Raw genomic sequence first — 20,828 nt, 5'->3', positions numbered from 1 at the left:
ATAAATAAAAGGGCTCTCACCTCTGCGTAGATCCTCTTGTCGCTCTGCACCTTGGTGTTGGGGTCCAGAGGGGAGCGGTAGTCTGGAGAGGTGTACAGTTGCATGAGTAGAGGCATCTGAGGGGGGCTGGGGGGCGATGGGGTTGTCTCGGTTGGTGCAGCCTCTGTGACTGAGACAGCAAGACACAAAAATCACCCGACAGTAATAATCCATTTGTACAGGATACTACAGGATTGGTGCACCTTATAGATTAGTTGAACTGATTAGTTAATAAACACCCTAACCCTAAATAATAATAATGTTGGCAAAGCAAGCCAGTCTATTACAGAGCTAGTCTAGTACAGAGCTAGTCTAGTACAGAGCTAGTCTAGTACAGGGCTAGTCTAGTACAGGAGCCAGTCTACTACAGGAGCTAATCTACTACAGGAGCTAGCTGGCAACAATGTCATACTGTTAGCTACCAATTACTGAGAGCTTACTAAAGCATATTTTTTACTGCACCATTTTACCAAACAACAATATGAGCATTTAAGTTCTTGTTGAACGGGTCACTCTGAATTTGGATTTACTGTTTGGGCAAGTTTCCAGACAATTGACAGGAACGGTGTCATAACACAACTCCCTAGTCATTCTAGCCTTGCTAGAGGTGAATAGTACTACAGTGGCTTCAGAAAGTATTCACCCCCTTGACATTTTTCCTATTTACAACATGGAATTAAAATATATTTTATGGGGGTTTGTATCATCTGATTTACACAGCATGCCTACCACTTCGAATATGCAAAATATGTTTTATTGTGAAACAAACAAGGAATAAGACAACAAAAAATAACTTGAGCATGCATAACTATTCCCCCCCCCAAAAGTCAATACTTTGCAGAGCCATCTTCTGCAGCAATTACAGCTGCAAGTCTCTTGGGGTATGTCTCTGTAAGCTTGGCACTAGCCACTGGGATATTTGCCTATTATTCAGGGTAAAACTGCTCTAGCTCCTTCAAGTTGGATGGGTTCCGCTGGTGTACAGCAATCTTTAAGTCATACCACAGATTTTCAATTGGATTGAGGTCTGGGCTTTGACTAGGCAATTCCAAGACATTTAAATGTTTCCCCTTAAACCACTCGAGTGCACGCTTAGGGTCATTGTCCTGTTTGTTGGAAGGTGAACCTCTGTCCCAGTCTCAAATCTCTGAAAGACTAAAACAGGTTTCCATCAAGAATTTCCCCGTATTGAGCGCCATCCATCATTCCTTCAATTCTGACCAGTTTCCCAGTCCCTGCAGGATGGTGTTCTCGGGGTGATGGGAGGTGTTGGGTTTGCGCCAGACATAGAGTTTTCCTTGATGGCCAAAAAGCTCAATTTGACCTTCTTCCATATTTGGGAGTCTCCCATATGCCTTTTGGCGAGTGTTTGCTTATTTTTTTCTTTAAGCAATGGCTTTTTTCTGGCCACTCTTCTGTAAAGCCCAGCTCTGTGGAGTGTACGGCTTAAAGTGGTCCCATGGACAGATACTCAAATATTTGCTGTGGAGCTTTGCAGCTCCTTCAGGGTTATATTTGGTCTCTTTGTTGCCTCTCTGATTAATGCCCTCCTTGCCTGGTCCGTGAGTTTTGGTGGGCGCCCTCTCTTGGCAGGTTTGTTGTGGTGCCATATTCTTTCATTTTTTAAAATTATGAATTTAGTGGTGCTCCATGGGATGTTCAAAGTTTCTGATATTTTTTTGTAACCCAACCCTGATCTGTACTTCTCCACAACTTTGTCCCTGACCTGTTTGGAGAGCTCCTTGGTCTTCATGGTGTCCCTTTCTTGGTGGTGCCCCTTTCTTAGTGGTGTTGCAGACTCTGGGGCCTTTCAGAACAGGTGTACACACTGACATCATGTGACAGATCATGTGACACTTAGATTGCACACAAATGGATTTTATTTAACTAATTATGTGACTTCTGAAGGTAATTGGTTGCACCAGATCTTATTTAGGGGCTTTATAGCAAATGGGGTGAATACTGTACATATGCACGCACCCCTTTCCGTAAATAAATAAAACATGTTTTCAACAAGTTCTTTTTTTCATTTCACTTCACCAATTTGGATGATTTTGTGTATGTCCATTACATGAAATCCAACTAAAAATCGATTTAAATTACAGGTTGTAATGCAACAAAATAGGAAATACTTTTGCAAGGCACTGTATGCTCACTGTGTCTCTAGCTGTATCTTACCTGAAGTGTGGTCCTTATTCCCTAGGACCAGTGTGACCATGGTGCCCTCGGTTCGGATCTCAGAGTAGCTGGTGATGGTACTGGCTCTGAAATGGTCCAAGGCCGTCTTCTGTACAGCATCAGCACTGTCTGTGGAGATGGTGATAGTGGGAGGGATCTTATGCATCATGCTGGTGGCAGCAAGCAGGATCACATTGTTGGACTGAGCGAGAAAGAGAGAGTGGGAAAGAGAGATCAAATGAACCATATATAGTAGAGAGTATTTTTCCATTTCTATAGGACAACTTTGTCAGTCACATAGAATAATTCAAGTTATGCACGCATAACTGGGCATGAAATGAACACCAGAAAAATGCAGGTAACATATGAGTCATTGGTGATTCAGTTTCAGACATTGATACTACAATTTAGCCAGCAGTAGATGTTGTCCAGTGCTTACACTGAAGCTGGTGTGCTTTGGGTCATGGATGCTCCACACGGTACCCTGAGGTCCTCTTAGGAACAGACTGATCTGCCTCTCACTGATGACGTGCACAGAGACAAGGCTGGAAGAACAAAATACTATGTTACTTTACAGTTCAAGAGCACCAACACACATTACAATCACCTATATAATGCCCCTATCATGGAATGTGTTGCTAATGTTTTCAGCCAAGAGACTCTTCGGTGTCGTACCGAATGCTGACATCCTCAGGGATGTTGACGATGTACAGTTCTTTCTCAGTGTGGCTGTGGGGAAGCTGGTTCGAGCAGGATTTGAGCAAACGCATGTTTGATTCTAACTTCAGATAGTGCTTGAGCGCATGCCATTCGTTTTCAAGAGTACAGTTGTTGGAGCCAGTTGGAAGGAGTCTTGTTCCTGTAAAATCATTAACATTTATTATTCAGATGTGTTACATTATCTGCCAATATTCCGCCACAGTTTATCTTAACAAACAAAGCAAAAAAAAGGACTTGAGAATTGTGTACGTTTGAGGAACGTTGTATGTATCTGTCTCACCCTCTCTCCCTGTGGAAGCGATGCTCATCGGGTTCTGGATGGTGGTGAAGGACGTCACCCCACCAAACTTCTCGGCGGCCCACCTCACTATATCTTTATTGTCTGTGGGAAAGGCTTTTTTCTGGACGTTCACAATTGTACCCATGATTTGCATATTGGAGTCATTTGCCACCTGGTGAGTAAAGGAAAATACATTCGACATTTAATTTCCGTACTTTGACCATCTATCTATTATTGCATGTCAAGTTATGATTCTATAGGTTCAAATCAATTGAACCTGTATTGCAATAATGATACCCAGTATCTCTTTGACCCCTGGTCAAACTAAATCATAGAAGAGTATTAAGGAGGCTGCTATAAACTACTAATTTCCTACTATTCTCAGGTTATTCTCACAAGTATATTTTTCCAGTTTTCTTAGAGAAGACGTGTGTGCCTAGGCAGTAGTTTATCAACAAATACACTACATGTACAAGGCAATTGAATATGACTGAATATGTCTGTTAACATGATCCACTACATTCTTTTTTGTTTCCTTTATGTACATGGAGGGATTATTTTTTATATACAGCCCTAAGTCATTAAGACACTACCTCTAGGAGGGCCAGACAGCTCTGCTTGTCAGAGCCTTATTTAGAGCCTGCTAACTCATGTTTGCCCAATGTGTCTGACAACAGCCACATTAAAGCACCCCCCCCCCCTCTTCCTCACCCTCCTCGCTCTCTCCCTCTTTCTGCCTGTCTATTGATCTCTCTCTTTTTTCTTTTTCTCTCTCTCTCTCTTTATTTTCTGAGCAGAGCAGGGCCATTTGAAAAGGAATGTTTATTATGGTAAAGTGTCCACGAGCCTGTTTGCACAACCCAGTTGGAGCCAAGGTCTTTCCTTTGCTTCCTGAGTGGGGCTGGGAAATGAGACCTTTTTAACTCTGTGCGTCAGTGGAGTCGGCTGGAATCTGGCTCCATACGGGTATACATATATACATCCAGCCTAGCGCATACACACCACAGCACACATTCCCCTGTTCCCCCGCCAGGCTAGAGGAATAATGGATTGTAGATGAATCACTCAAGTAGGGGGTCTACTGTAATGCGGCGGTTAAGTGACGTTTCAGTGTAACCTAAGAGTCGTGCCAGGGTTAGGATCAATTCTGAATTTCTTAATTCGATTCAACCCATTCATTGAAATTTACATTTTAATTGAACACACCCCACAGGAAGCAGAATTTGAATGAAAATAAGTATAATTTCAACTGAGACATTCAATTCAAATGAGACATTAAGCATGACAGTCTTATTCCTTTGACAAATCTTTTACCAAAAACATCTTCCACTTATTACTGCAAAGAATACGGATACCATTTCAAATATTATTGTCACAAGTTTTTATTTTTATTTTTCTCATTAGATTAGGTTGATCCCTTCCATTCTGTGGTTTTTTTTTGCATTCTGGGAATTTTGTATGAGATGTAATTGAATTATGAATTATTCTAAACCTACAAAAGGATTTTAGAATATTTCCAGACTACTGTAATTATTTTAAGTACATGTAAGGAGAATGAGTCTTAAACAATCTGTTCCATCCATATGTTTTAGATAGTATTGGTCTCCATATATCAAAAATAAACATATGTATAGTACTAAATTAGCCATTTGAATTTTATTGAATTAAATGATACTTTCTTTAATTCCAATTCAATTCAAATGCTGCTTCCTGTGGGGTGTGGCCAATTCAAATTCAATTCAAATGCTGCTTCCTGTGGGGTGTGGCCAATTCAAATTCAATTCAAATGCTGCTTCCTGTGGGGTGTGGCCAATTCAAATTCAATTCAAATTCAAGAATTTCATTGGAATTTAAAAAAGACACTCGGAACTCATAGCTGTAAAAGACAGCTATACCTCTAAAAGCATATTTTAAAAAAACATGCCATCATTAGTCCAAGAGGTTTAGACTAGTCAATGTATATACTATAGAGAGCAAATGGATGGCATTCAGCAGATATCTATTTCCCTTTGGATCCTGTCTCAACAATGGCTTCATTTTCTCCCCAATCAATGTTCTCATAGCTATTACCGTTGCATTCCAGCTACTGTAGCACACAGATGGACATCTTGTTCTGGAATGGGGGGACTTAAATAGGTCTGCTGTGTTACTACAATTAATTTCATGATAATGGATATCATGAAAACAACAACAAACACAATTAGCTATGCTGCATTGCACAAACTCACAGGAGGTATGTGCTCAGTGTTTTGCCAAGAAGAGGCCAGGGAAGGGGGAGAGAGCAGCAGTCGTTGTGTTTGGAGTTGGAGGAACAAAGTCCATGTATCTCCTGGTGATCCAGATGTTAGGCTGAAAACTGAGGTCTGGAAAAAAGACCACTGATTGTTTTCTTTCTGGACCTTCATGTTAGCTCTGTGTGTGTGTGTGTGTGTGTGTGTGTGTGTGTGTGTGTGTGTGTGTGTGTGTGTGTGTGTGTGTGTGTGTGTGTGTGTGTGTGTGTGTGTGTGTGTGTGTGTGTGTGTGTGTGTGTGTGTGTGTGTGTGTGTGGTGTGTGTGTGTGTGTGTGTGTGTGTGTGTGTGTGTGTGTGAAGGCCTGCCGGCTGTAGCCAGAAGGCTCTGCTGAAAGCCAAGAGAACCAGTGTGATTGATTGGTCCTTCTCATGCGTGTATATTTGGTTTAGATTGGATCGAAATAGAAAGACAAGAAACTACGAGGACAAAAAACTAAAACACGGAGAAAGGAGTAAGTCAGGAAGAGAGAAAAAGAGTGAGAGCGATCGATGAATGAGAGAAGGAACAATATAGACAGGAATTTGTCTCCTTGGGGTCAGAGTTCGACATGGCACAGCCCGGGGATATATTGCATGACAGGAAGTAGTCCAAGCAAGGAGTGGCGCTTCCAAAAACTTTTCAGATTAGACTTCCCTTTGCCTGATCCAGAGGGGCTGAATGAGCCTGGAGTCGGGGGGATATAAGTCTCTGTCAGAGAGAGCTATCTGATGGGCTGTTTAGAACAGGCACCCACCCAACAGAGATTAGGTTCAGGACAAGGCCACTCGCCTGTCTATCCTGTCTCTGTCCCTTTGGCTCCGAAGACGCATCCGGAACTGTCTCCACGAGGGCGTTCAGGGGACAATTCCAGAGGAATAATTAACTCTTACGTAACATAGTAGGGAGAGAGACCACAGTGTACTATGACTTGGTGTAATGGTAAACTACCCCATATTAGATGGGGAACAACCGTCAACTTCAAAAACAGTTAGGATTTGAGGGACAATTGAGGTTGAGAGACCTTGAACCTTGATGTTGAACCAACAGGTTGGTGGCTTTTTGTGAATGTAAGCAAATGTACTCAGTCCCATCTGAGTGTGTGCGGTGACTTGTCCCTGTCCCGGTCACAGCTGGATAGAACACTAGGCAAGTAACCAGCAGATCTGTCAGCCACGTGACGCACTTCCTCAGACACACACCAGATGCAGTTTCCTTCTTCCTTAAAATGGTAACACTCCCCAGTGATCCACTACACACTATCCCGTCCTTCCATTCCACAAAAACATCCCCTCTTCATGTGCAATGTTCCCCCTATCTGCAGGACATTAAAGGCTATACCACAGACTGCTGACAGTGTTGTAAACATTGAATAGTCCTATTTCTCGTGGAAGGTTATTGAGAAGTTGATATGGCCAACTTAAACAGAGACTAGAGGGTTGAAATAGATAAAAGATAAAGTTAGTTATTTTACCCCTTGTGTGAGATGCAGAGCTCAAGAGGAGGATGTGCTGTGCTGTGGACTTTGTCTGAACTCTCAGCTTTCATTGTGATGAAAAGCAAGAGTTCTGTATGCCTGCAGACAAGGGTTGGTTAAATTCCCAGGCAGGGATCCCAAATCACTAACACTATCATTTACTCAAACCTCCAAACAAAACATCCTATCAGTCCTAGAGATGCACACTTTCCCTTCTGCTTCATTTCCAATATTCTATTGACAAGATGAAACCCTTTGAGATGCACAATCTCTCTTCTGGAGTCATCTCTTTCTGGGATGATTGAAACAACACAATACTCAAGTTAATGTCTCCACCATAACACTATACATCCACTGTATGACTGAGACGACCCACTGGGCAAACTATGTCACATTAACGTGGAAATGTGAGAAATAGTTTGTTGAGATATTTATTCACCTACTCAAAATGGCAGGCAGAAGTTTGTTGAATTCCCAATGTGTTATCACTGTTCTTCATTTAATGACCAGATGACCTGGATTGCAGTTGATATTATATTAAAAGTACATAGTGCAAGTGGTCAATGCTGTTCGAGATTCTGACTATTCTGACTATTATAGCAATTGTGAAGCTCTCCACAGACCTGCAACCTTTGCATACTATCATCTTGAACATGCACACTTTCTATGATGACATAAGAAGACATATATAGTTACAGTAGGCTAACCTCAATATGTGGCCATGGATGTGGTACTGATTTTAAGGTTGAATAAATACTGCTACATTAGATTCTAAGATAGCCTCAGACTATTTACTATACTACAAAAGTATTATTGAATTGTGTTTGGTTGACAACGCAACAATATATCAACATTTGAATGAGATGTGTATTTAGTCTGGTTTTAATTCCAGTTTTACCACAAATTAATCATTGATATGTTGGACTCACATCTACATCTCAACCAAACATTGAAGTTAAAGAATATATTATTTAAAGTGTATTTAAAGTTTGATTTGCCTTAGATGGAGACTTGAATCCAACATATCAGATTATTAATTTGATGAACACTGGATTAAATTGAAACAATAGCTGTTGTTGACTTTGCAAATGCTATATAGACCTAAATAGCATCATTGAGGACATATGACTTATAAAGTTTGGTCACATTTCATTTGTTCTGTTAAACCTAGCCTTTGGCATGTCTTTTGATAGCAACAGTGAATATATTAGGTATTAAGAGATCTATCAATAATCATTCTCACGATAGCACATTGGTAGGAGTCAGTGACAATGTTTGGTCGAAGCTAAGCATGGCTGAGCTAAAACCTTGGGTGAGAGAACAAATGAATAGTTGTAGATAGACTCCAGTAGAAGGTGCTGCCCAGCTTATTGTTTTTTTATGATAGTGGATGCAATGTTGAAGATCTGACATTGTTTCAAAGGTACAAATTCAACATATTTTACACAAGGTTTGTCTATGTTGAAAGTGTGTTACCATGGTGACAGAATCCTGTCATTTCACCTCAAAACAACAATTTACCTTGATTACTTTTTTCAAATCCAATGAATTTTCCACATAGACTCCATGTCCCAATACATTGACAAATTATTTTGAAACCACGTTTGTTCCCAGTGGGCATTAGCTTGTTCTGATCACTCCCTACCTCCAACACACTCTGAGACCCTTTTTAGGATGCTAACCATATATAAAATACATACAGGTCCTTAGGGACCACAAAACTAAACTAACAAGGGTAATTGCTTCTCCAAACTGGCCCGGGGGGTTGCACAGCTGCGGCTGGTTGCTATGTCATACAGCTGGCCCATCTGGCACTGCAGGAAAGCATTTCTCTCCTGGTTAACGATGGAAGTAGGGAGGCCTGGCAGTGAGGCTCTACCCCCCCCCCCCCCCCCTCCCCAGGCTCCAAACACTAGTGCTAAACAGAGCAGAGCAGCTCAGCTGGCAGGAACAGGAGAAATGCCAGGCAAGACTCCCAGCCCTCGCCAAGCTCCCATTAGCCAGCTATCAGTTTCAATGCAGTCATACCTCCCGAGATCCTTCTCTATTGCAACAGAGGCTATTGGGCATTTAGATGTAAGTCTAATAGCCTAAGACGTTGAAGTTAGCACCTACTTTCCTCCCAGCTAGTGTAATATTTCTGGAATAATAATTTGCATAGATAGTCTTCATACTCTTCATACACTGACTTAATGTGATGCTGTTATACTAACAGATGCAAACCCCTAAGGAAACAAGTAGGATGCAAAAGGCAACACTTACATAAGGAGAGGTGGTACTTACGTAAATGCTGACATCCGTGTTAGCATGGGCATCAGTGTATATGATCTGCTTTGAGTCTGTGGTGATGATGAGGTGCATTGGCTTGGCAGCGGTCATATTCAGTGTAAACATGTTGGGAGTCTAGAGAAAAGGACAGAAAAAGCAAGTTAAACTTCAGGAAAAATGTGGTGATGACTGTAACACAATTTTTTAAATGTCATAATTCACAATTCGAGTTTGTTAAATTCAGAAAAATACGTTTGACCCCCTCCACCATCTGAGTGTTCAGTACACATCAATATCATCACCACATCAACAATGGCTATACATTCAAAACAGCGTCCTGCATAATATGTACAGTTGCTGTAGCATAAACAACACGCATGGTTGCCAGGGGAGCTGGTGGTGGTGGTGTAAATTCCCACAGGAACTTTGCTGTGATCAGGAAGAAATTTAATAAAGCGGCATAAACATTTGTTTTGTCCTCTGCCACTTTTGGGACAGGGTCACACTGGGGTGGGTGAAACAGAGGGCAATGTCTACTCTAGGATTCTGAGACCTAATCTGTTCTCATTTCGGTCACCCTACAGACCTTCCATAAGGGGCACTTTGCAATTATTTTGTTTTTCTGACTGACTAGAATATACTGCACACACACACACACACACACACACACACACACACACACACACACACACACACACACACACACACACACACACACACAAGCACACAACCAGGTTCCAAATCTATTCCCCTCATATATTGACTCCAAACCTCCAAAATCTACTTCCCTTTCAACAGTGTTATTCCATTTCACAGAGTCAGCGCATGGCATCATTCAAAATACAATGACTGCACACCACAATGTAATGATCATATGGTGGGGTAACACATGTTGTTCTCGCGACACAAATTTAATCCAACACAACACCTTAATTTATTTTGAAAGGACCGAGCTTGGGTTTGGAATGTTGTCTGACAGCTCAACACAAGGGTTTCTACTGTGTTTTCTCTCCCACAGAGAAAGTCATTGAGAGATTCCCATTTCTGTTCCCTTCCAGAGGCATCACATCAGGACAGTGCATGTGAAAAATACAAGGATGGCCCGGCCCGCATGCTAAATTATGTACCGCTTTCTCCACTTCTTCAATTCCAGAGAAGACAAGATGAGAAAGATTCCGTTGATGGTAGATGTAATTTGTGTGATTTGATAGCGTCAGCTGATGAGAAACAAGACATCATGTAGTCTCTCTAGTAATGGCAAAGTTAGCTACTATAAATCACTTTGTAATGTGGAAATATGACATTCATCCCCAGTGGCAGGTGTTGGCTGACTGTTTTAATGGCTAGGGCTGAGGAACAAGCTACAGCAGAGGAACAGGCTACAGCAAAACCTGTCCAATGCTACAGTCAAACCAGCACAACACTAGCAGGACCAGCTCATTAATCCAATCCAACAGCAGTGATCCAAGTCCAGCACCAGTTCCTGCTGTGAGGCTTGGGGTACCAGGAGGAGGTGGGGTGAGAGGCTTGGGGTACCAGGAGGAGGTGGGCTGAGAGGCTTGGGGTACCAGGAGGAGGTGGGGTGAGAGGCTTGGGTTACCAGGAGGAGGTGGGGTGAGAGGCTTGGGGCACCAGGAGGAGGTGGGCTGAGAGGCTTAGGGTACCAGGAGGAGGTGGGGTGAGAGGCTTGGGGCACCAGGAGGAGGTGGGGTGAGAGGCTTGGGGCACCAGGAGGAGGTGGGCTGAGAGGCTTGGGGTACCAGGAGGAGGTGGGTGAGAGGCTTGGGGTACAGGGAGGAGGTGGGTGAGAGGCTTGGGGTACCAGGAAGAGGTGGGGTGAGAGGGTTGGGGTACCAGGAGGAGGTGAGTTGAGAGGCTCTGGGTACCAGGAGGAGGTGGGGTGAGAGGCTTGGGGTACCAGGAGGAGGTGGGGTGAGAGGCTTGGGGGACCAGGAGGAGGTGGGCTGAGAGGCTTGGGGTACCAGGAGGAGGTGGGGTGAGAGGCTTGTAATACCAGGAGGAGGTGGGTGAGAGGCTTTGGGCACCAGGAGGAGGTGGGGTGAGAGGCTTGTGGTACCAGGAGGAGGTGGGTGAGAGGCTTTGGGTACCAGGAGGAGGTGGGGTGAGAGGCTTGGGGTACCAGGAGGAGGTGGGGTGAGAGGCTTGGGGTATCAGGGGGAGGTGGGTGAGAGGCTTGTGGTACCAGGAGGAGGTGGGTGAGAGGCTTTGGGTACCAGGAGGAGGTGGGGTGAGAGGCTTGGGGTACCAGGAGGAGGTGGGGTGAGAGGCTTGGGGTATCAGGGGGAGGTGGGTGAGAGGCTTGTGGTACCAGGAGGAGGTGGGTGAGAGGCTTTGGGTACCAGGAGGAGGTGGGGTGAGGGGCTTGGGGTACCAGGTGGAGGTGGGTGAGAGGCTTGGGGTATCAGGAGGAGGTGGGTGAGAGGCTTGTGGTACCAGGAGGAGGTGGGTGAGAGGCTTTGGGTACCAGGAGGAGGTGGGGTGAGAGGCTTGGGGTACCAGGAGGAGGTGGGGTGAGAGGCTTGGGGTACCAGGAGGAAGTGGGGTGAGAGGCTTGGGGTACCAGGAGGAGGTGGGGTGAGAGGCTTGGGGTACCAGGACGAGGTGGGTGAGAGGCTTGGGGTACAGGGGGGAAGTGGGTGAGAGGCTTGGGGTACCAGGAGGAGGTGGGGTGAGAGGCTTGGGGCACCAGGAGGAGGTGGGGTGAGAGGCTTGGGGTACAGGGAGGAGATGGGGTGAAAGGCTTGGGGTACCAGGAGGAGGTGGGGTGAGAGGCTTGGGGCACCAGGAGGAGGTGGGGTGAGAGGCTTGGGGTACAGGGAGGAGATGGGGTGAAAGGCTTAGGGTACAGGGAGGAGGTGGGTGAGAGGCTTGGGGTACCAGGAGGAGGTGGGTGAGAGGCTTGGGATACCAGGAGGAGGTGGGGTGAGAGGCTTGGGGTACCAGGAGGAGGTTGGTGAGAGGCTTGGGGTACCAGGAGGAGGTGGGTGAGAGGCTTGGGGTACCAGGAGGATGTGGGTGAGAGGCTTGGGGTACCAGGAGGAGGTGGGGTGAGAGGCTTGGGGTACCAGGAGGAGGTGGGGTGAGAGGCTTGGGGTACAGGGAGGAGATGGGGTGAAAGGCTTAGGGTACAGGGAGGAGGTGGGGTGAGAGGCTTGGGGCACCAGGAGGAGGTGGGGTGAGAGGCTTGGGGTACAGGGAGGAGATGGGGTGAAAGGCTTAGGGTACAGGGAGGAGGTGGGTGAGAGGCTTGGGGTACCAGGAGGAGGTGGGTGAGAGGCTTGGGATACCAGGAGGAGGTGGGGTGAGAGGCTTGGGGTACCAGGAGGAGGTGGGTGAGAGGCGTGGGGTACCAGGAGGAGGTGGAGTGAGAGGCTTGGGGTACCAGGAGGAGGTGGGGTGAGAGGCTTGGGATACCAGGAGGAGGTGGGTGAGAGGCTTGGGGTGCCAGGAGGAGGTTGGTGAGAGGCTTGGGGTACCAGGAGGAGGTGGGTGAGAGGCTTGGGGTACCAGGAGGATGTGGGTGAGAGGCTTGGGGTACCAGGAGGAGGTGGGGTGAGAGGCTTAGGGTACCAGGAGGAGGTGGGGTGAGAGGCTTAGGGTACCAGGAGGAGGTGGGGTGAGAGGCTTAGGGTACCAGGAGGAGGTGGGGTGAGAGGCTTAGGGTACCAGCCTGAGCAATGGAGCAAACGGAGCTGCTGCAAACGCTTGTTTAAATAAATAAATACAGCTGCACAGTATTGTCTTTTATCGGTTATGCGGTTATGATATCGTTTAGGACCTTGAGTGTGGCTGAGGTGCACCCATGACCAGCTCGGAAACCAGATTGCATAGCGGAGAAGGTACGGTGGGATTCGAAATGGTTGGTGATCTGTTTGTTAACTTGGCTTTCGAAGACTTTAGAAAGGCAGGGTAGGATAGATATAGGTCTGTAGCAGTTTGGGTCTAGAGTGTCACCCCCTTTGAAGAGGGGGATGACCATTGCACCTTTCCAATCTTTAGGGATCTCAGATGATGTTTTGGTTCATTGGCGTTAGAAAGCACTAGTTGCACCACTGGTGTTTAAAGTGAAAAGGCACCTGCAAAATAAAATAGTTTATCTACATTTGTATTGTTGTTTCATGTCCAATGGTGTTGGTCCAATGGCTCTGAGTAGGCTTCCATCAGCCTACCAAAGGTTGCACCTTAGCAGAAAACTGCAGGCCCAGTAGCAAGTAGATACCCACTGGGCACACACTAGTATGCCTAATATTACATGATTATATTTGTGACATAATTTTCCTCACCAAGGCATTTATCGGCATTCTGCATTCTTGGAGTGGAGGTGAGAGGCTTGGAGTACCAGTAGGAACAGAGGTGAGAGGCTTGGAGTACCAATAGGAACAGAGGTGAGAGGCTTGGAGTACCAATATGAACAGATGTGAGAGGCTTGGAGTACCAGTAGGAGCAGATGTGAGAGGCTTGGAGTACCAATAGGAACAGAGGTGAGAGGCTTGGAGTACCAATAGGAACAGATGTGAGAGGCTTGGAGTACCAGTAGGAACAGAGGTGAGAGGCTTAGCCATATCCTCTCCACTAATCTCTTCTCCCCTCTCCAGTGACAGCAGAGTCAACATGTCCACCTTGCCAGCCCCCTGCAGTTGACTTCCAGCCCTGACAGAGAGAGGACTGGATGTGCATCAATGCCCTCCTGTACACTATCTGCCTCAGTGGTCCTGGAGGAGATTAGACAGCCTCTATCTGAGTGGCAGTGGCCCCGACACATGCTTAGCTCACAAAGCACAGCTCCACTAGGCTGCATCAGGATTCAGCAGGCTGGTAGCAAAATGTACAGAGGGTCAGAGAAGCATATTCTAGTTCACAGTTCGTACCACAGTAGACAACAGGTAAACAGTGTTGGACTTCAGCTTTAGGTAAGTCAAATATGTTCTTACAATATATACCTGGTAAGTCAAGAATGCGTTGTAAGATAGTGACGTTTACAAAGAGCAACACAAAAAAGAGGAAGAAAGGATTTTAATATTCTGTTTTGAACTTAAGCCAATGAATTACCTTAAATTAATCAATTTTGTTGTTAAAATACTGAAGTGGACGACAGTACTTAAATACCTCCAAAATACAATTCTGAAGAGCTGGCTTTTGGGGAATTAACTATTAACATTAACAAAAAGCCACTTTTATCCAGACTTAAAGCCTCTAAACTCTTGCTTGTTTTGGAGCTGGATTCTCTTGGCTGCTGGCATTTGTGTGGAGGGTACTGTGCGAGGGGGTTGAGGAACACGGTGTCTTTCTGTTCGTCTATGCTCACTCTTATTAAATTGATCGTCTGCTGCCTGCTGTTGACAGCGTGCATTCTGAGAGGGCCATGCTGAGCTGAGGCGAGGGGCCAAAGTGGAAAATGTGGACCCCTAATGTTTGACGCTGGTGGGAGGAGACCCCCAATGTATTGTCAGAGGCCTACTGCAGGGCTAATACACAAGGCCTCTGCAAGGGCCATGTTCAACACACACACAAACACAAACAGACAGACAACACACCACAATAGCTGCTGTCAACAGGCCAGTGTGTTGTGGATGTAAGAGAGCAACAGATGCTGTGTCCATGAACACACACACTCATTTAGTGTGCCCAATAGGCAGTTTGATATCATCTCCCCTCTGTCCACCTTAATTGAATCACTCGTCTTTTCTATCAGTCATCTTCACAGAACACACCTGTGATCGTCTCCAATCCACAGACAAACCTTCGTCAAAGATTATGGATATACTTTTTTCTCAAAGTTGCCGGGATGTCACATGTCCTACTTATATCAGGACACTCGTAAAAACCAAATTACTGCAGAACTTATATTTGCTCAAATAGACCTCACATAGCAAATAAGCCATTAATTTTTATGTTGACCAAATTCGACACTCTCTCATTAAACTCCATACAAAATCTCATTGTTGGTGGGCGAAACAATACAAAAAAACGCCACCTGCTGGAGGGAGACAAATTTTCAACCGAGTTGGGCCTCTCTCTTTCTCTTCCTCTCTGCCTTCGTCTAATGAGTCTCGCAGGAGGGAAGTTGTCAGGGCCCATTGGCAGGAAGTCCAAAATAAAAGGCATCCCTGTTGTGTCCCGGCGTTAATTTTTAGCGCAGACTTAAGAACATTTTCAGAGGTGAGCAGTCTGGGGCACGTGGATTAGTGAACAAAGAGAATACTTAAGTGCTGTGTGTGTTTGCAAGGATGGTGGGGGAGAGTGTGTGTGTGTGTGTGTGTGTGTGTGTGTGTGTGTGTGTGTGTGTGTGTGTGTGTGTGTGTGTGTGTGTGTGTGTGTGTGTGTGTGTGTGTGTGTGTGTGTGTGTGTAAGGATGGTGGGGGAGTATGTGTGTGTGTGTGTGTTCATGTGCGCGAATTACAGACAAGGAGTCAGACCGAGCTGCAGGCAAACAGTCTAACTGATTACATTATCCGTGTCCCTTGCCACTGTCTATCATCACAGAGCATTAAAGTACATCGCTTGCCTAGTCTTTTAAGTAGTGTCAGTATAGGTTTATCATCGAAACTCAGAAAATGCCTCCTGAAATACCCTGAAGGAGCAGGATTACTCAATTACCAGTCAGCTGAGAGATGCATGTTTTCTTCTTCTGCCATTCATGATATAAATTGGCCTCAACAAGTGAAGGGGCCATAGTTTAGACTTTGTACTTTGCTAACAACTAGACTTTACACTTCCCTTTCAATGAAACACAGTAGGGTCTTAGATGGTTGGAAATAGTTTGGGGTTGAGAATCCTATTGTTATTCCATGAGTGTTCTAGCAAATCACACAGTATACAGTAAATGTATGACTCATTTTTCCTGTTATCTGACAGTGTACCAGTCTGGTATGGACAACTTATTCACTATTCACTCAGTTTGAGTCAATAGAGTCAAGGATGTGTCTGTGACTAATATACTATATGAGTCAAAAGGATTTACGCATGCAAATCAGTTGGGAAATACTTTCACGGTTAACCAAAACTCAAAGGTCTTTATAAAAGAACTGTCCTCGATTCTTCTTCTTACTTTCTCCATCACTATCTCCAATTTACTCTAGAAGTTGGAACAATGCACGTTGTCGTCCCTGGTCGCTCGCCCTTGCTATTTTTGTTCCTGTGCTTTCAAGATACAATTGTTTTCCTCCTCAGACTTTTTTTTTCTCTAGGGCTTTTGCTGGTGCATAACAGCTTCCCGTTATTCTTTGTCTCTCTCCCCTAACCTAAGCTGGCTCCGACGGTCCAGTCTCGGCTGTGAGCCAAGTCCAGTGCCAGAATGTGACATCATTGGGGTCTGGACAAGCCCCTCCCCTTCTGCCTTCTCTCCTCCCTTCTCTCCCTCTTGTCCCTCCATCCCCCTGCCATATTGAACAGACCGCCAGGCAGCCACACTTTCAATATGAAAGACAGACATACAGGCAGACAGACAGACAGACAGGCAGGCAGGCAGGCAGACAGAGACAGGCAGACAGACAGACAGACAGACAGACAGACAGACAGACAGACAGACAGACAGACAGACAGACAGACAGACAGACAGACAGACAGACAGACAGACAGACAGACAGACAGACAGACAGGCAGGCAGGCAGGCAGGCAGACAGAGACAGGCAGACAGACAGACAGACAGACAGACAGACAGACAGACAGACAGACAGACAGACAGACAGACAGACAGACAGACAGACAGACAGACAGACAGAGAAAAAATATCTTCTCTCCATCCACTGGTCATTTTGCCTTCAGCCAAGGACATACCCCTGCTTTGTGTCTGAGGATAAGCAAAGCCTCCAAGCCTTCCAAATCGTACATTTTCAGCACTGCCCCAAACTGATGCAGTAAATAGAGTGATAAGGCTGTGTGTGTTGAGAAATAGCATGAACCCTCACTCTCCAATTCCAAACATTTAGCCTGGTCCCACAGGAGAACAGGATACGCTTGCTCTGTGGAATGTCCACGGGATCACACGGCTGGCTCCAGTTCCGGACAAACTACTGCCTTTGTGTTCTTCCTCCTCTTCAATCTTTCGTGTTTCATAAAACCTGGCAGTAAAGAAGTAACATTTCTTCTACACCACATTTCTCTTTCTTGGACCACTCTAGGACCATTCTTGGAAGAAATCTGTCTTTGTTTAGCTGTGTACATAAAAACACGAGTTAAGAACAATTTAACATGTTATAGTTGTTTTCTATGACGCCAGAGGGAGAAGCAGAGGAAGACAGGAAGAGATTTTCCAGTATTTTTCCATTTAGTGCAGGCAGGCCGAGGGCCTCCTTTAGCCTTCATTAAGGTGAGGAATCCAGGCAGCCATCCTCAGATACTGTATTATCCTGTGATGGTGTCTCATCCGAATCACAACCACACACTAATGGGTACCACACAGACCCACTCCTGGGTGAGCCCCCTTTAATTAATATTAAAAAGGGAATGAGAGAGATAAAGTCAGTGTGTTTGTGTGCCTGTGCATGCTTGCGTGTGTCAGAGAGAGAGAGAGAGAGAGAAACAGAGAGTGAAGGACGAGGGAGAGAGAGAGCACAGCACTGATAAAGAAATTACTAATATGTGCTGACCAGACACTGTCAGAAAATGAAAAAGGAAGTCTGCGTAGGAAATAGCAGTGTAGGATTACATTTGTCCTCCTAAGCACTGATCTAGGGTCAATTTCCTCAATTGATTTCCAATTGGTCCTACTGCAATTTATGGTACATCTTTTTGACATCCACACACACAGCCCCATTCCCCATGCAGGCTGTTGGATGCGGTAGTGTGTTTTCACACTACTATGTATGTAGTGTAAGCCTGTAAGGGGTGACCCCAGCTCCATGTTATGTTTGGCATGTGTTTGCACTTATCAGGCTAACCAGAGGAGGTATCCCTAATGTTGACTCTCAGCCACATGGGAAAGCTAGCTAACCTAGCACGCTAACACTCATCTGGCATCAAACTCATGAGAAAGCTAGCCTAGTGTGCTAACTCTCATCTGGCATCAATCTCATGAGAAAGCTAGCCTGGTGTGCTGACGCTCATCTGGTATCAATTTCACACAGATACTCTCCCAGAACAACATTTTCCCCCGGGAACGGGACAAATATTCCAGCTATATGGAGCTACCGTAGCTATCTACTATATGGACTCCAGATATGATGTGGGCTATACAAACTGAATTGAATCTAACAATGCAGAACATTTTGAAAAGTTAATGCTCTTATTTGAAAAACTACAGTCATTTGAACAAATATGACTACAGTAAAATCATATTACCTCACATATCAGTGTACTGCATATTGGAACCTGTGTCTTAATCTTGGACATCTTTACACTGGACATACTGGTCGATTGAAATGCAGTGGAAGCCTTCCACAGTAGTTTAGGACAGGCGAACCGTATACAGTAGATTGCCTTACCTCAGTAGTGTAATGCAGGCTGAGGATGTGAACTTCTTTGCCGTCCTGAGTGGTGTAGTTGGTCCAGCAGCCTGGAAGCATCTCTCTCAACCTGATCCAGGCATTCTGGTTTTCAGGGACCGCCACTGGCGCACAGGTCTGCTGGGATGCTGGGGGAGAGACAGAGGGAAACCTGGTTAAACAAAGTAGAGAGTTCACATTTTCTAGGACCATACATTTTATTGAACCTTTATTTAACGAGTCTAGATCTAATTCTTTATTACAATGATGGCCAATAATGTGGAATGGGTTCTGCATGGAACCGAAAAGGGTTCTACCTGAAACCAAAAATAGTTATTCAAAGGGTTCTCCTATGGGGACAGCAGAAGAACCCATTTTAGGTTCTAGATAGCATAATAAAAAGAGAAAACCAAGGAGAGCTGATTGAGCTAACACCCTCTATTATGACCATATGAATAATGCATTATGCATTTCCTCATAATGGTTTATGCATAAACCATTAATACAGTAAAGCCCAAGATACAGTATCATTAGCTAAATATATTAATAGATATGTTAGGCAACATGCAAGAGCTCGGTAGACTAGCACTATAATACATGATCTGAAACACATATTCAATCACCTTCTTGGTTACAGATTAGCCTAGCCTATGGAGGGTGTTGTTTTCCTGTTCTATTCATCTCTGATTCCTCCACATGCACTCCATCACTCGTGACTCAGTGACTGTCTATGGAAGGGAAGGAGGGGACAAGGGTTGCATGGTGGGTCATTAGGAAGCAGCACTGCCGTGTGTTGTAATCAGGAGATAAAGTAAGGAGTATGGATGCTAAATGTGTGGGAGGGGCTGCCGGTCTGACTGGCACGGCTGATAAGTGGAGTTTATCTGAGACCTCACGGCCATATGGGTAACATTAAATCAAGTCCATTCCTCTGCTATTCCTCACTCCCTGACTACACCATGCCGCACCACAGGGAGTTTCCTCCCCAACCTCTGCTCTCTGTCACACAGACACAGGGCAGCTGATTTACTTTTTTTTAAGTATGTATTTGCTTTATCTGTTCCTAATACTTTATCCCCTGGTTGGAGTGTCCTTTTGGTGCTTTATAAATATTCCCCACCATTAAATCGCCTCCTTCCTCAGGATGAGCAGGGTCAGGTGTCGCTTCCTACCCAATCAACAGTCAGCACTAGGACCAAGTCCCGCCCATCACAGTGAGATCTGATTAGGGTTTATCTGCACCTTGCGGGGTCATTGGGTGGCAGGCGTCACGGTTGCGGCACGTTCAGATCTGGATTGGCTGTGCTGGGGCCTGGGCTGGGCCCTGATGCCCCACAGCTCAGACTGTCTGTCTCCTGACCCAGATATGATCACAGGACAAATACAACAGACGACCCTGGTCTGAGTCTCTGAGTCCTAATCAGTAGACACGCATCTAAACAGGATACCACTGACACCCATTATGGAAAGGGATTATATTATTGAGCACAGAGGACAATGCTCCATTGAAAAATGTATGAGGATTTTCAGCTTGTTCTATGTGATGGATCTTTTTTTTAAATTGGAATGAGTCGGTGGTAAAGATAAATCGAAAACCTCGCCATTTTCTAGAAAGATCAGTTATCATTCAGCTGATATGTTTCACAGTGGCAGAATTAAATGACCGGATTTAGACACATATAATGATTTATTCTGATAACTTATTACGAGAGTTCAAAACTGCTATGAACTTCTAAGAGACAATCATAGCTTCTCAGTTTCTTGGCCTGTTCATATTCACAAAGCATATGAGAGTACCAGTGCTGTTCTAGGATCAGGTCACCCCTGTCCATATAACCTTATTCATTATGATCTAAAAGGCTAAACTGATCCTATATCAGCGCTCCTGCAGACCAAGGCCTTCCTTACTATAACTACAAGGTGCAAGGCCTATGCCCACCACACAAACAGCTCTTCATTTCCAGCCTCTCATCTTTTCGTTAATGAACTGCTTTCTTTCTTTCTTTCCCCACTGCTCCACAAGCGAGCTCCTCCCTCTCTTTTCTCATCATCCCTCTTCTCCTGCCCTAGTCAAGGCCTGGCTTCCTGTTATTCTGCCCGTGCCTTCATAATGTCCACTTAACAGCCAGATTACCTGCCATAAAGAAACGCTGTC

The 20,828-nt window shown here is 45.1% G+C and overlaps 1 protein-coding gene across 1 annotated transcript in view; it reads right to left on the bottom strand.

Annotated features, from left to right (window-relative positions):
* The window catches only part of LOC109876023 (endoglin), a 63,705-nt gene that overhangs the window by 10,505 nt on the left and 32,372 nt on the right, over positions 1-20,828 (bottom strand). Inside the window, exons 3-9 of the mRNA XM_020468501.2 lie at positions 18,674-18,822; positions 9,246-9,365; positions 3,218-3,389; positions 2,893-3,076; positions 2,657-2,762; positions 2,218-2,419; positions 21-169 (exon numbers count right to left, since the gene is read on the bottom strand). Of these exons, the coding sequence (XP_020324090.1) occupies positions 21-169; positions 2,218-2,419; positions 2,657-2,762; positions 2,893-3,076; positions 3,218-3,389; positions 9,246-9,365; positions 18,674-18,822 (1,082 nt within the window). The remainder of the gene's footprint in view (positions 1-20; positions 170-2,217; positions 2,420-2,656; positions 2,763-2,892; positions 3,077-3,217; positions 3,390-9,245; positions 9,366-18,673; positions 18,823-20,828) is intronic.

The sequence above is a fragment of the Oncorhynchus kisutch genome, linkage group LG23 (genome assembly GCF_002021735.2).
Source record: "Oncorhynchus kisutch isolate 150728-3 linkage group LG23, Okis_V2, whole genome shotgun sequence".
NCBI lineage: Eukaryota > Metazoa > Chordata > Actinopteri > Salmoniformes > Salmonidae > Oncorhynchus > Oncorhynchus kisutch.
The sequence above is the reverse complement of the archived record's forward strand: the minus strand, read 5'-3'. Positions and strand labels throughout refer to the sequence as shown.